Source organism: Geospiza fortis, unplaced genomic scaffold, assembly GCF_000277835.1.
Source record: "Geospiza fortis unplaced genomic scaffold, GeoFor_1.0 scaffold98, whole genome shotgun sequence".
Lineage (NCBI taxonomy): Eukaryota > Metazoa > Chordata > Aves > Passeriformes > Thraupidae > Geospiza > Geospiza fortis.
The window spans coordinates 6,494,552-6,510,237 of NW_005054306.1; the positions used below are offsets into that span (position 1 = coordinate 6,494,552).

Here is a 15,686-nt window from a genome sequence, read left to right on the forward strand (position 1 = left end):
AGACTGATGGAAGTGTGGCTCTGTGTTTACTGGTGTGGTCTGTTTGGCTGCCTCAACCCCTTCCTTGTGATCAAAAGATACAGGCCTCTGTCATAAACACAAATGATTCCAGCAGATTCTCAAAACTGTTAAGAGAGAGGTTAAGTGGAAAATTAAGTACAAAAGTTCACAAACCTGGAGGTACAAACTGCGGTATCTGTTCTGCGCTCTGCAGGTCTGAGTGTTACTTTGCACACAAATTACTTTAACAGATTTTCTATAGTGTAGTTTTGTTTCCCACTTTTTCATCTTTCTGTAGATGTGTCCTGGCATTTTTTTCTGATTGCTCATGTCAGTATATAGCAGGTTTCAAGATGCACTTGTAAAAGTCAGTTTTCCCAATGCTGCTTTAATGGTTTCTTTAAAACAGATATTGTTTGAAAATATACATAAAAAATAAATAGTATTCCACAATTTTCTAGGCAACTGACTGTCTCTCCATGGATTCTGTGTCTCTGTTTTCACTCATACCTCAGCTCAGAAACAGATAACACAGTGGCATGATGCATTCTTTGCAGTTACTCCACCCAGCTTGAGGAAGCTCCTTTTCCCCCAGGAGGAGATTCCAGCTGTAACACAGCCTCTCCAGTAGAGAAGGACAGCAAGCAATTCACACTATCATAAACAGAAAAACAGGGAAAATAGAAGGGGTTTTCTTAAAAGGTTTAAAAACTATTTACAGTTAACTTTTTATGTCCTAGGGAATCCATAAATTGTATAACAAGAACTTGGGGACTTACGGGAAGAAGATTGTTATTGTATTGTTATTGTCTTTATATTTTAAAGGTGCATTGCTCCTGAGATACAATATAGGCTCCCCAGACAATCAGAAAACCACTAGACTTCCCTAAACTAATGCTTGTGGATAAATAAAGATTTTTTTTAAGCTTATGTATTTATTTATTTTTCTTCCAGGTAGATCAGCTCAAAGTTCCTTACTTTGCATCTAAACAGTGGGGCTCTTTCTTCAAGGACAGATTGCCAGGCCTGGAAAATGCAGAGGAGACCTTAGTTCACACGTGGTCCTGTAAATGTATTAGCACTTACAGCACTATTGCAATCCCTAGTCTGGAAGCAATAGCAGGTAAGGAAGATATTTGGGGCTTTTTTCTAATGAGCATGCAGTATTCATAGTAAGTTTATAGGGCTGTAGATCTGGTTTTGAGATTGCATGTATCTAAAACACATTCAAAATACTCTGTTCATATGGTGCAACACTTAGCACTAGTGGCCCTTGATTACTTTGATGTTTGTGTTTTTAATTGTTGCCTGATACACCAGGGGTTTTGTTTGTGTCTGCAAATAGGAGGTGTTTAATTGATTCACTGTTAGAGATAGGGTGCAACAGTTACCAGATGTAGATTAGTTCCTGAATTTGGTCCCCACTTCCCCACTGTGATTTGCTGTTTCTACTTTCAGTGGTGAGATACATTCGAAACAAAGAACATGCAAAGTTACTTGGGAGTGTTATACTTACAAAAATGTTTCTCACAGATCTGACTTGTTACACTTCCCCTATCAGCTTACTGTAACTTTGCAGCTACTGTACGTGCCTGGGATTACAAAGTGATGATGAGGACCCCCATGTGCTCCATCTGTCGTTTTGCGTTACTGAACTTTGTCCATACCCATACCTAAAGGAAGAAACTAATTGATAAATGAATGAGGAACACAGCAAGCATTTACTTTACTAACCCCTCCATTCAGCATCTGTTGCCTGATTCATGCATAAGACCAAGGAATAAAAAGTTTGTTGGAAAAGAGCATTTCAGGCTTGCCCAGCAGTGACTTCTACAGCAGGACATGTGATAGACTTTTTCTTTGCAACCATATTTTATATGTGTACTTACATTGTATGGATATCTCAAAATAATCATAGACTGCCACAATTTATTTATGCCGCTCATATTTCCCATTTTGCAATCTATTTCAGCCCGAAGACACAAAGCCCAAACATACCAAGGGAAAATGCCAACAGAGAGATAATTTCTGTAAAGCTCCCATCTAATACCCTTTCCAGGGTCATGCTGTGGCTTGCTGTGGAAGTGTTGACCAAGAGAAAATGGTCAGCCACAGTCTGAAACTCGCCTCCCAGCCAGCTCCCTGCCAATCACAGCTCAGTTTAAAGGACAAGCAAGGCCTCTCAACCTCAAATATATGACAAGGTTTCCAGCTACAGATGAAAGGGTGTGAGCCCATAAGGCATATCTGGGCAGTTAGGGATAGGATAGCTGCCTGCCATCAGCCACGGAGCTCCTGCAAAGCCTGTTTCCCCATGAGGAGGGACACCGTGTGCTGTCCCTCACTGCACTGAACCACTGCTGGGGTAGGGGGTCGTGTCTGTAAAAGTCAAACCCCAGTGCTAAAGGACAGGGGAGAAATAATGTTTTAAACTTGCAGCTGTGCACTGGACAGCAGACTCGAAGGTATGAGAACATCTCTGCTTTGTTACAGAGAGAGGTGTTTCTTGTTTGTTTGTGTGGAAGAGCAGATGTTCATTATTACGGATGTTAAGGAATTCCTTACTCCTCTTGAATACCTTGTCTGACTCCTGTCACAGCAAGCTGTGAGAATCCTTGCTCTGCCAAGCCCTGAACTTTTTGGCTGCAGCTGTAAGTCGTAACTTAGCTACAGCTATTTGGGAATAACTAGCTAGAAGAGATTGAAATGGGTTGTGCGAGTTTGATGCTCTCCAGCTTTTCCTTTCCCATTCATCTGCTTCAGTTACCAGCAGAGGACTTTCCACTGCCAAGCTGCAAAAACTCAGGCCTTTCCTCAAGATCCCCTGAGCCCAAGCGTGCAGCCAGGCTGCCACCTTGCTGACCACAGGAGCCCAGCTCTCAGGCAGCAATGGGCTGACTGTGTGAGCTCAGCTCAGGCTGGCTCAACCTTGGCAGCACCTCGCTCAGCCTGACCCAGCCACCTCACTGGAGGTGACAAGCTGCCACCTCACTTGTGGTGCACTGCAGCCTCCTGTGAGCTGGAGGTTCACAAGGGCTTCTCTATCAACAATGTCTGACCTGGCTTTTGTACACCTATGTGAGCAGTAGTAAGTGCCACGTACAAGTCGGGATGCCAACGGCTTGTAGTCTGCAAAAATACTTGGTGAAATGTGGCAGATGGCTGCAGTGCTGGCTTTAAGATTGATTCTTGTTGTTTGGCTGCAGTGAGTGTCTGTGCATGAAGAACAGCTTGGTTTACTTCTCATGACACATTGAAAAAGATTATTCCAAAGACTATTCAGCATTACTTAATACTAGTAACTCGCTTACTCAATACCAGTTCAAAGATGCATTAGAAGTTCTGAACTTTAATCTCACCTCTGGCAAGGAGGGTGTTGCTGGAATTGCACACTGTTCATCATCTAAACTCTCTTCAGATTCCCTGAAAAGAAACTGGCATTTTCTTTGTGCATGAAAGAGTATATTTCATTTATTGTTAAAATTTCTCAAAGGAGACCTTCTACAATACCTTCTGTGCACTTCCATCAGTTTGGATTGGAAATCAGATACATGTTATATTGATAGTACATGGTTAATAAAATAGTAGAAGCCAATGTCCATGCTTCTGTTCTACATGCCTCACTCACAAATCCATCTGTTTCTCCACTTTTCTGCCATTGAGTCTCTCCTCATTTACAGCTCCCTTACAGATTTTTAAAGCACAATGATATCATAAGACAGATTTTCCAAACTGGGGTCCATTACTGTGGGAATGTTGCTTTAGAGCTCTCACATGGAAATTGAAGGTGTAGGGGTCTCTCTGAAAAATTACATTCTGCATAAACCACAGTTTCCAGGACATCCTTCTCCACTTCAGAAGGTTAGGTACGAGCCAAGTAGAGGAGGATTACTCTTCTCTTTCCTACCTGAATAATCTGAATTTTTACTTTCAAGGACAGCGACCACTACTCTGTGACCACATGATCACATTTCCAGATCCCCATGCTAATAATTGTATTTCCTGCATCCTACATATTCCAACAGCAATTTCAAAAATACCATTTCAGATGGGTCTTTTGATTAACAGTTCTTTGATCCAAAAATATGATACGCATATTTCAACTCAATGCTTTGCCTTTCAATCTCACTATATTTGGTATTTTTATAAAAGCCACACTTCAAAAAATTCCATGAGGAGTTTTAGAGCTATGGAGGAGATTTTTGTAAAGTTTTTTTTTTCTTCATTGTAAAGAAAAGGTTAAGAAAGTGGGCTCTAAATTGGAATAAGGAGAACATAACTTCTTTTCTAATTTCATAATTCTTAACCTAATGTTGTAAATTTGTCTCATAACCTCTGAATGGTGAAGTTTGTCATAGGATTAAAAACTACTGCAAGCAAGAAAAGGAAATTGAGTGATGTTGCAACTCAAGAGAATTTCATTTCAGAGAGGAATTAGTGCAAATGTAAATGTTTTATGGAGACAGAGTTCATTTCACACTTTGGAGATTTGATAACCAAGCTTGTGTCATGCATGAGGATAATGCATTTTTTTAGATCTTGCATGCAATATGAAATATCAGGGTTTGCCCATATGGCTGCATAAGTTTTTCCTTCATGCTTTGTTGTTATTTCAGTTAGCTAGAGCCAGAGAAAAAATCTCCATTATAATTAACCAAAGCTGTCTCTTTAAAGATGCCTACAGATCCCTGCCACTTTCTGTGGGAGTCTGGGTCTTCAGCCTGCTTGCTGTATAAATATAATGATAAAATTGCCAGTGAACCATGACAAAGAAGTTCATGTTTCTGCTTAGAGCTGCAAATTATCTGCACAATGGAAAGCTCAAGGCAGCCGTGGCTGGGGCTCCAGAACTGGCAATGTGCAGGTCACAGATACACGGGTCTGCCAGCAGAGATCAACTACAAATTGCAAACTTCACACACCATCTTCCACATGTATTTTAAAGGTGAATGCCCTGGAGAAATCAACTGTTATCATGGAAGACATGAATTTCACTAATCTTGTGATATACTAATCACTAATCAGCCATATAGTGATTTCTGTATCCTGAACAGCAACATTTGCAATTGTTGCTGAAGTGAAAAAAAAAAATCCCTCATGTTTTTGCACCTTAGTTCTGTTTTTTGTTGACATTACATCACCTAAAGTAAAATCCAACTCATTTTAGAATTAAATTACAGCAGTCTTTGCCATAAGTAGACTGATAACTGTGCTCTTATTCAAATGATACAACAATGTATCATTCCCTTAAACACATAGAACTGTCTATATTATGCATTGCTAGTTAGCAGTAACCTTTCATATTTAATGCCTTATCTTTCAACTGTGCTTTTGCTTGCCAACTTCAGTGTAAGACTGTATCTATACAATAGCATCTAAACACTGAGTTTATCAAAATGCTTTGAGGATTTAAACAGCTTTGGGAATTTGCTGTTACAAATAATAATTGCTGCTACAAGGCCTAAGAGGTAATTTTAATAATTAAAGTTTTTATGCAAAAAAAGTACTCTTACACTAGGTGGAAAATTGGTGTAAATACACAGCAGTAACATTTCCAAGGTTTTATGGCCCTGAGGTTTCATACAAGGAAAAAAAAACCAGATAATAAAGATAAATGGAGAGAAGATATATGTTCTGAGTGTATAAACAGCATCTTGATCTATGTGTCAGTTGAAAAGCATCAGATAGTGTAAATCTGATTAATCTGTTCCAGGAAACTAGTTTCAATGTTCTCCTTTTAGAATTAAAAAGAATAAAAACATGCCCAACACAACCAACAAATATAAGGCATCTATTTTTTCAGTTGAAAAATACAGCTGAAACCAACAATAAACAGCATTTTAACCATAAAAAATTATTGTTCAATAAATCAGGATTAGTTTATGAAAAGTCTTCAGGACTTAGTTACTTCCCAGATGGTCTGAGACCTCATCTTTACCACAGGATTTGACCACTTGATAGTGATTTTCAGTGTAGAAAGGACAGTATTCAGTGTACTACAGTTTGGTCAGGCATTCCTTCTTCCTCCAGAAAGGTGATTTGACTTGTGCCCCTGAAGACCGTGTCAAATCATGCAGAACCCAAAAGATTACTTCCTAGCCAATAGCTGACAGAAATGTTCCTGCCATCGTTATTCTGCTCTATGAGATGTCAAAGTACAGCCACCTTGAAAAGATTAAAGGGAGAACTCATGAGCAACTCATTAAGAAAGGGGGAACCACTCAGTCATTTCTCTTTAAGGTTATCCTTCAACTCAGGCAGCATAATTTCATTTGCAGGCTGTAACTAAAGCTATAATTGGGTTTTGACCGGATCACAGGCTTATGGGGTGGGTTTAGACTGACACTTTATAAACCCTGGTTGTAATACAAAGTGTTGGTAATAAATTTGTGAGTGTGAAAACTAGTGGAAATAGGAAAATCACCAAGTATTGAAAATACTTGTCTGACCAGATTGGAATTGTACATAACCAGCAAGCTCACATGTAAAAAAAACATTGCTGGAAGCACATTTATGTACTCTAGACTGGTGACTAACCTATTCCCTCTAGATTAAGATGGTCACACATGCACCAAAAACTATGTAGGCCTTGCCTTCGTGTGTGTCTGTGTGTGGATTTGTATTTTAAGGTAAACAATGTTTGTCACACCTCCAGCAAAAAAATCAGGGAAAGGAAAGAAAACATTTGTTTTACAAGAGAGGGGAACATGATGAGATTAACCCATCTCATGAGTTTGGAGAGGAAGATTGATCTTGGTGAGTTTATCTCAAAATAAAAGTAAAGGGGTGTATCATCTCCACATTTGTCTTAATGTAGCTCCTTCGCAGTCTCAAAATGCAGCTCTTTTTTGTTTTTTTTTTAATCAACCAGAAATTCCTGTCAGCTCAAACAATTGCTTGTTTCCAGGCTAACTTCTTGAACCTACCTCAGAAGCCCTTCCTCCCACTCTAAGATCCAGAATGAGTAATTCACACACAAGAAATTAATTAACAGATCCCTGAAAGACTAACACATCCTGGTAGGATCTTGGCATTCTCTCAAGATTTTTTTTTTGTTAAAGTCTTCACCTAGATATTTAAAATATTATAGTCCAATATTTTCTTCTGATCATTTCCAGATCAAGCAAAGAACCACACGTGGCTATTTTCTTACAAGACTTTCAAAAACCACTGCTTAAACTAAAACAAAAATGAGAAACATTTCCCTCACATAGAAATAATGAGTTTTCTCATGAAAACACAAAACAGCAAAGGAATTTCTAAGGCTTTCCTTCACTGCAGACCCTTATCAGGCTCAGCTGCGAGTCAGTGCATGCCTTGTGCACAGCTGTTTTGCTCAGGAAGGGGTCAGCGGTCCCTTGGCTATAGGATAGACCCAAAGTAATGTGACTTGTTATTCCCAAGATAATTACAGTAAAATTGCACGCTACAAGCAATCTCAGCAGCCACGATGGGACAGTCATTCCATTTCCCCAGGCACTTGTCCATCTGCAAAACTGGTAGTGAAGCTGCTGCTGCACATATCCCTGCAGTTCGCCACTTGGGTTTTCTCCAATGGCACTTTGTTAGATACCACAGAAAAGTAACCAGTGACAAACCTCAGTGGCACTGAAGGTCTGGCTCAGGCCAAGCTCAGGCCACAGATGTCTGCTGGCAGTGCCACAGGCATGATCTCCAACCAATACACCTGTGTTGGCAAAAGCTCTTATGTAAATGCAAGTAAAGCAGCAAACCTGCACTTTGACTGAGAATAGTTTTAGTCTTTATTCCTGCATGGCCTGGGGTAAACTGCACTGGCTCATATCACCAACTATATCCAAACTCAGAAGCTTTCTCCTGTGGAGCAAACCTATATTGAGGAGTCCCCCCTCTCCCATATACTCCTCTGCCCAGATACTCCCTCCTCTCCAACTTCTGAGTTATGGAGTATGCAGACAGCAGCCTGACGTTCATGTAGTTGACAGAAGGAATGCTTTTCTCATGCTGACTTCTGTCTTTTGGGAGCTTTGCTTTAGTACAGCAAACATCTGACCTCCAGTTTAGGAAAATCAACCTTAGGAGTTTTTCTAAAAATAACTATCAGATAAATCTGCTTGCGGCCTTGAGGTTTTTTCTTTTTGCCTCTAGTATGCTGTCTCACATCCTGAGCTGTTAGTGCAAGTGCTGCTTTGACTGTTTAAAAATAGAGATGAGTCAGGAGATGAAAAACATTTAGCATTTAAGAAAAAGCAACACCTGTTATAGGTTACCCACAGACTGGCAAGCCAGGTCACCCGAAGGCACAGCCAAACTGGTGAGTTTCCCTGCAGGAATTGTGCTTACTCCATTGCTAAGAAATAATTATTAGAAGTTGTTATCATTAAGAAATTAATATTTTCTTTCATCAGTGACTTTGAAATACAATGAAAGATTCATGATAAAGCTTCTAAGCCAATGTTAATTATGGAAAATCCTGTAAGAAGAAAAGAATTTATACTAGCTGATGGTTTGCCCTCTGCCCCTATAATTACCTCATCCAGATGATGAGATGTAAGATAGAGCTCTGACAGTGTTTTCTGAAATTTGACACAATTTAGCAGTTTAAAGATTTTTTTCAAACTTGGGTATCACTAACAAGGTTCTAGTTCTCTTCCCCGTGCCTTTTCCTTGGTGATAATCGGGAGGATATATTTGGATTCACTTAAGAGCACAACCCTGCTGTTTACTAGGAGGCTTCTGCAGCATCTGGCACCAGCCCTGCTCACTGGCAGGGAGCAGACCTCAGGGTGGGAGGGGGAGTTCTGCTTTCTGTAAAGCTTCTCACTCATCCCAGGGATGCTGCTGTGGTGTCATGATGAAAAAATGTTGGCTTTGCTTTTGTTGGTCAATACTGAAAAATTATTCCTGACATTTCTGCTGTGTGTTTTGGAAGAAATCTGTTTAAGTCTTGGACTGTGTTTTTAATTGAAAAACAATGACATCCACCTAAAGTGCTTAGTTAAAATTTCATTTGTTTAATCTATTGGTTTGTTCAAGGAAATTTTAAAAAATTAGAGTAGTAAGTTTATCAAGCAGGCCTGTGTCTGGATTAAATTAAAATTGTCTTCCATTCAGTTACTCAAATACTTTCCTGATCACTCATTGACAATATTACATTTTCCCTTCTTCTTGTGGTTTCTCTTTCTTGCTTGTGGGTGGAACTCCAAGTCTTCCTCTGATAGAAGTTTGTGGCATTGATTTAGCTGGCCTTCACTAAGTGCACAGCACACAAGACAGTGGGATGTTGTAACTGTGCTATAAATGCATGGATATGGATATACTTAAGCATCAGAACACAATGTTCTACCTAATGTCACTTAATACCTGGATCTGGATAACTGGAACACAGGAACTGACAGTAGCTACTGTTCAGATACCATCATTGTTATTTTGCTCACATCAGGCTGCTGGAGGCCTGTAAGGGAGGCAGGGCAGGGCAGGAGCTCTTCTGAGCTCAAGTTAGGCCATGTAACCTGTGAGGGATGCCCAAGTTATAGGGAACTGCTAGCACCACTGAGTGGTCACCATCAAGGAAAGCAGTATTCATCCCTCACCTGCACTCAGGCTGGTGTGGGAGCAGAGAAGGGAGTGGGACAGGAACTCACTGGCATTTCTGTAGATCCAGGACCTTATGTATTCCTCTGGGACCCTCTTGGGACCCTTCACATCTGATTTCTAGGAGTCTTTGGCTCTTAAAGGGAATATCCTGTTTGTCCTGGGTTAAAAAAAAAATTAGTCTGGGTGGAATTACCTAAGAATGATAGAAAAATTCTGGGACTGTGTTTCTCAAGAAATTGGGTAGAATCAGCTAGTTCCTTCTTCCAGTCTCAGGCTGTTTCATTTGTTCAAGTCTATTCAGGGTCTTTTGTGATAGTGGCAATATTGGATGAGTTTTGTGCTGAATTCATTATCAGTGCAGGTTAGGACTCATTAGAGCCTTGCTGTCAAACTGTAACTCAGAGAGGACTACACATCTGCCCCCTGCCTAATTCATGACTCCCATCAGGGTTAGGTGCCAAGATGCAAAGGTCTCCCAGCACAGCAGCAGCTGTGAGCATGCACAACAACAAACACTGAAGAATTCACTGGGAAAAGACCACAAGGCAAACAACAACTTGGAAATAAGCAACTATATTTTTTTCCCAAGACTGGCTTTATTATCGAATACTGTATGCTTTTGGGTTTTGTCATGCTTTTGTAAAATGGACATGGATATTTTCTAGTCATCTTCCAAAGTCAGCTTGCTGAGACAAAAGCAACATTAAAATTGATAGATTGTGGTGCGAATATATAAAAATCTCTTTTGGGGCCTTTTGCATTGTATATAGAATGCTTTGGGTGTTTAAGCTGATTCTGTAAAGCTAGTTTACCAAGAAACAACAATGAAATTACCATTTTGATCCAGCTGATTCGATTCTTTTCCTCAGCAATTATCAACTCTGTAGAAAGTCGGCCCCATTTGTGCTGCTCTTTGATTAAACTACTCTTGGGAAACTCAAGACTACTAGACTATTAAGCTAATAAAAGCTTATGACATTTGATTTTTATAGCTCGTAAAGATATTTGGAAATATTTGCTTTCTTTTTCCATTTATTTTGTCATTTTTGAAACCTTTGTGTTAAACTGAATGTCATAAATAGACTCAGCAGCCAGTAAATCCACTGGGCCTTCTGCATACTAGGAAAACATCTGCCTGTTCTGCTGTGCTCACAATGAGCTCCAGAGATTTCCCTCTCTCAGACAAAATGAGAAAATTAACTTCTTTGACAAGCTAAAATCACCCACTTAAATAATTCTCTTCCAATTATCTTTCCTCCTATTCCTACTTTATTCCAGCCTCTACCTGATTTTCCAGCTTGATCTAAGTACTCACTTGTTGCTGTGTTATGTTCAATATGAGTTTGAAGCTGCAGACCAGGATGCTGTCCTGGTGCGTGCCTGCGAATCACTTGTGAGACAGAACTGGATTTCCTGTTGTTTTTGCTGAAACTACTAAAATTGTGGGTTTCTGTTTCATAGAAGCTGTTTGGGGGAAGGGGGGGGGGGGGAATTGCAGCATGTAGTGACAGGATGTCTCTTCCCCAGATTTACTCCAAATTAAATTTTAAAAATTGCAATTCATACGTTATTGTACAGATAAGCCTAGTAATAGCTTTTATGCTTTACTTTGGTTCTGAACAGACTACCTGGAAAAGAGCTTCCCCCCTTTTTGGGGGGAAGTTGGTTTTTCTTTTCATTATTGGAAAGGGAATTTTTTCTTGAACTGAGTTTTATTTATATGTATTTAATTTGGTTTCTTGAACTTTGAGTACGAGGTGAGCACAGGAAGTATCAGTTTTCTGGCTGTGAGGGTGGGTGGGTCACTGTTGGCAGCAGAGGCTTTTGAAAAGTTTCAGAAAATAAAGCTTTGACTGTTCAGAGCTATTTTAATGCCTTCAGTGTTCTTTACAGACTGGAAGTGATGAGTACATCAAGTTACAAGTGCAGATTTCTAAGAATGCTTGATACAAAATGATGTTGTTAACACTGGACTGCAAGAAGGTCTAAGAGTGGGTGCATTTTGGGAATCCTGCTTCAATAGCCATGAGAAACAAAAAAAGGAATTGATTCTTTTTTTAAACATAACCCTCTTATGAGTAGATTGTTGAGATAAAAGAGAAAAATTACTAATTGACGAATGAACTTGAAGGTGTATTGGGAGAAAAACTGCATCTAGGCTCAATGAAGATTTTTTATTAGTATTTAAGCATTCATTAAATAATTTTCGCTGACTAACATTATTTCAGCAATCAAGGAACAGAATATCCTTTAGTGCAGTTGAATAAACTCTGAAAGTCAATCCCTTGAACAGCTGAAGATGTCAAGTAAATGTGTAATCATGCAATCAGATTGAATTCTGGTGCTGGTGGTGAGCAAACAGCTCAAGGTTTTAAGAAGTATTGCTATTCACCACAAGCTTGTTTTTATGTGATACAGGCTGTGTTGCTAATCAGATGTGGTATGTTTCTGTCTTGCAGATTTACCACTGGATTATAGATTTACACGATTTTCCTCAAATAGTTCAGCAACTGCTGGGTACTACCCAAGCCCTCCAAGAGCACTGCTGCCAAATGAGAACTCAGTGATGATGAAATAGGTTCTCAGCTTTTTCCTTAGATAACCCTGTGACCCTTACTTAAACTGCTGTCAAATGCTAATTGCTGAAAATGCTGTGTGATGCTTCATAAAATAGAGTGATGGATTAAAGCAGACTCCTGTGTAGATTTGTGTTTCACTTGTTTCTCTAGTCCAGCTGGAACAGATGAGTGATGCATCCTTCTCTCTAAGTCTTCTGACCACCACTACCTTTCACAATGTGCTGTTGGCTTTTTCCATGCACTGCCCACAGCCTTCAGGAGAAATGTAATAGTAAAAGCTCATCCCAAGTTACACTCTGTATTTTTGAAGACATTTTAAGTACTCTCCCTCAGCCATATTTCAATTAACAGTTGCCTTGTGCAGCCCAGGTTATCACCATACACCAATCTTTTGCAGGCTCTGAGGAATTTATTCTCCCACTGTAACTATTCTTGGAGACAAAGAAAGACTGAGTCCCAGAGAGAAAGATCATCATACTCAAAGAGAGATTTCAATGGGATTTAGGCAACTAAATGCAGACTGATAATTCAGAAAGCCTTTATCATACTTTGTGTTCCTGAAAATGCCTGACCACTCTTCAGCCATAAGGTTCCCTACATGCCTTTTCCTCCTTTAGTCTGCAATATCTCAAGCATCAGAGCTCTTCTGCAGAAGGAGGGAAACCTGCATACGGTTCCCTTCTCTGATGGAGTGGATTCAAACGTGCATTCTCCACCTCACTGGGAAAACCTCCCAAGAGTAGGAAAGCTATAGCAACCAGCCATCTTTGCTAATTACAGCTTTAGCCAGGAGGGGAGCAAGACTCAAGGCATGAACTGAAAAGATGGGATTTTTACCTGCTTACTTAAACAAACAGGATCCTCTTCTCTGTGGATTTAGGTTCAAAGACCTGTTCTCCAGCGCTTAGGACAGGAAGAGCTCAGTAACTAACACAGGCTAGCAGATGCAAAAAGATGCCAAATATTTGTTTAGTCAGCAGTTTTGCCACACTAGGATGGTAGATTTTTGGATAAACTTCCCTCAAAATTTAAAGAACAATAAACAGAAACTTAATTTTCTTGTTTCCAAGGAAAAGAATTCACTTTGTTAGGCCTAGATAATTACCAGAATGGATTTAGCTTGTGTCACCACAGCTCACTCTGTATCTTTGTGGCTTCATGAGGCATAGTAAAATCTCCCTTAGAGCAAAAAGGGTAAAAGGTGCTTTTCTGTGTCAAGTTAAGGCTAAAGAGAAAAGCTGCTTCGATAGAAAAACAAGAAGATAAAGAAGAGACAGTGAAATGAAAACAGAGACACCACGAGAACAGGACAGAGACACAAGAAATTCCTTCTGATAATGAAAATTAGCAGCAAAAGTCACTGCGAAATTCATAGAAATGAATATGTATGAGCCTATTGTGAAATTGTATGCATATGCATTTGAAAAGGAGATAAAAAAGAAGACTGAAATTCGAAAAGGTGCGCATGCCCTTTTAAAGAGAGCAGTCTCTCTGTCTCTCTGGCCTGCGTCCAGCGCTAAATAAACATACCAGCCCTATAACTTAAAAAAGTTGTAGAGTTTTTTTTTTCTCTCCGCGCAACGTTTACCAGCTAAAATATTGTGTGTCAGAATCAAACACAAATACCATTCCACCTCATTTCAGAGATACTGGCCTCTGTCTGCATATTTTTTCCTGCCTTTACATGAAATGTTATTTTTACATTCTTGTGGACCCGTATACTTGCAAGTAATAAACAACATTTCCAAACTAGCATCAAGCATTGGTTTGTTGAAAGGGAAACATAAAACAAATGGGGACAAAATTGAGAAAAACTTCCTTTAAGACAAGGTGAATGAGGAATGAAAATGAAAGTGCCATTCCCCTCATAAAATACAGGCTGAAAATATTTTATTTAAGATTATAACAGTTAGCAAAAGTTGAGTTTATTTGGAAATCTTTTAATTAGCATCAATGTCTTCAGCAGCAAATCTGGCTCATGACAGTGCTATGACTTGTATTAAGGAGAAGTACCCAGATTAAAATCTCTGATTCCTGATTACAGCATCTTTGAAATTCTAGCCTGAATAAAGTAATCTTCTGCAAATAATTTCTAACTAATTTATGGTGCAAACCCATATTGTGTACCCTCACACTTCTGTTGTTATGAATTTGGAACTGATTTTTAAGTCCTTGGGTCATGGTGTCTCAGTGGAGAACCAGTATTTTTTTAATGGAAAGGTGGCATATTCTAAGGACAGCCTGAACACAAAGCTCACCAGAAGAAATACATGTGCCCATCTTAGACAAAGGCTGTCACCAGCCATTTGCACTTGCTGCCAGAAGAACCTCACCTCATAGTAGCAGAGAAGGAAGAGGATAACAGAAAGCTGCTGTAAGCACGACTCCATGTGCCACTGTAGTCTGTGGCTGCAGGAAGACTTGGGGAAAATAACTGATGTGCTTGCCTGAAAAGTAGAGTTCCTCTTACTTAAAGACTCTTCTATTCAAGAATCTGTGAAAATTATACAGGTCTTATTACAAAGCAGAGATTGGAAGTGGAGGAATGAGCAGGCGGTTGGTGCTGTGGCAAGAGGAGAGCTGTTGGAAATGGTGTGAAGAACCAGGGAGAGGAAATGCACATGGCAGAAAGTTGGTAGAGAGCTCGCCATATTTAACATGTCATTGTAAAGACACCATCTTTACTTGATCCTTATTTCTGTCTCTCCTTTTTTTTTTTAATCCCTGGAAATCTCTGAAATTTCTTGGATTCTCTTGTGAGAGGCCATTGACAAAAAGATTGCCAAAGTGCCTGCTAAACTATCTTGAGCATCAGCAGGGAGACATAAAGTTGTAAAGTTTCCTTGAAATCACTGTGTCTGGTTAGACAGCCCTGAAAGCCGCAGTTTTGCTTAAAACCAGAGATGAATACTGAGTCTCCTTTGATGTCTGTTTTGGTATAAAGCACATATGTCTGGATTTTAAAATAAAGAGAATTTATTTCTGAAAAAAAAAAAAATGTTCTCTGAATTTACCTTATAGCTGAGCAGCAAAATGAGAAAAGGGAGATAAGCTTGTCTCAAAGCAGTGCAGGGAAAGGTTTTGCTACAACCTTGAACAAAACAAAATTTGACCTGCTCAGCATAAGACATATAAAACAGCTAAAAACTTTAATAAATTAATACCTTTAATGCTGATAGAGAAGTAATCTTTGATGCACAGAAGAGCTCAGTACAGGTTTCCTGACTAGAGCTGCTTCATGGGAACTGAAGGCTTCTTCATCCCCAGTGAGAAGCTAAATAAACAAAGGCAGGCAGATTATCTGTGGTGACCACGAGGCACTGCTGGACACAGGATTTTCCTCTTCCCCAGGCTGATGGGGCTCTCCAGCTCACCTGAGCCCCAGATCTGTGGCAGTGCAGTAGCAATTCTTAAGGGAATTCCCAGGAAAATTTGTCTGATGACAGGCATCAGGAACCAGCATTCCCAAATCTAGTTTAAGTCTTTCCTTCTGTGGTCAAGTATGCATTAAATCATGCCAAGGTAAACAAC

The 15,686-nt window shown here is 39.6% G+C and overlaps 1 protein-coding gene across 1 annotated transcript in view; it reads left to right on the top strand.

The window, feature by feature from the left end:
- NT5DC1 (5'-nucleotidase domain containing 1) overlaps window positions 1-13,705 on the top strand; it is a 127,717-nt gene extending 114,012 nt beyond the window's left edge. The window contains exons 11-12 of the mRNA XM_014312047.2: window positions 955-1,123; window positions 12,036-13,705. Coding sequence (XP_014167522.1) covers window positions 955-1,123; window positions 12,036-12,154 — 288 coding nt within the window. The 3' untranslated portion in view covers window positions 12,155-13,705. The remainder of the gene's footprint in view (window positions 1-954; window positions 1,124-12,035) is intronic.
- The last annotated feature ends 1,981 nt before the right edge of the window (window positions 13,706-15,686 follow it).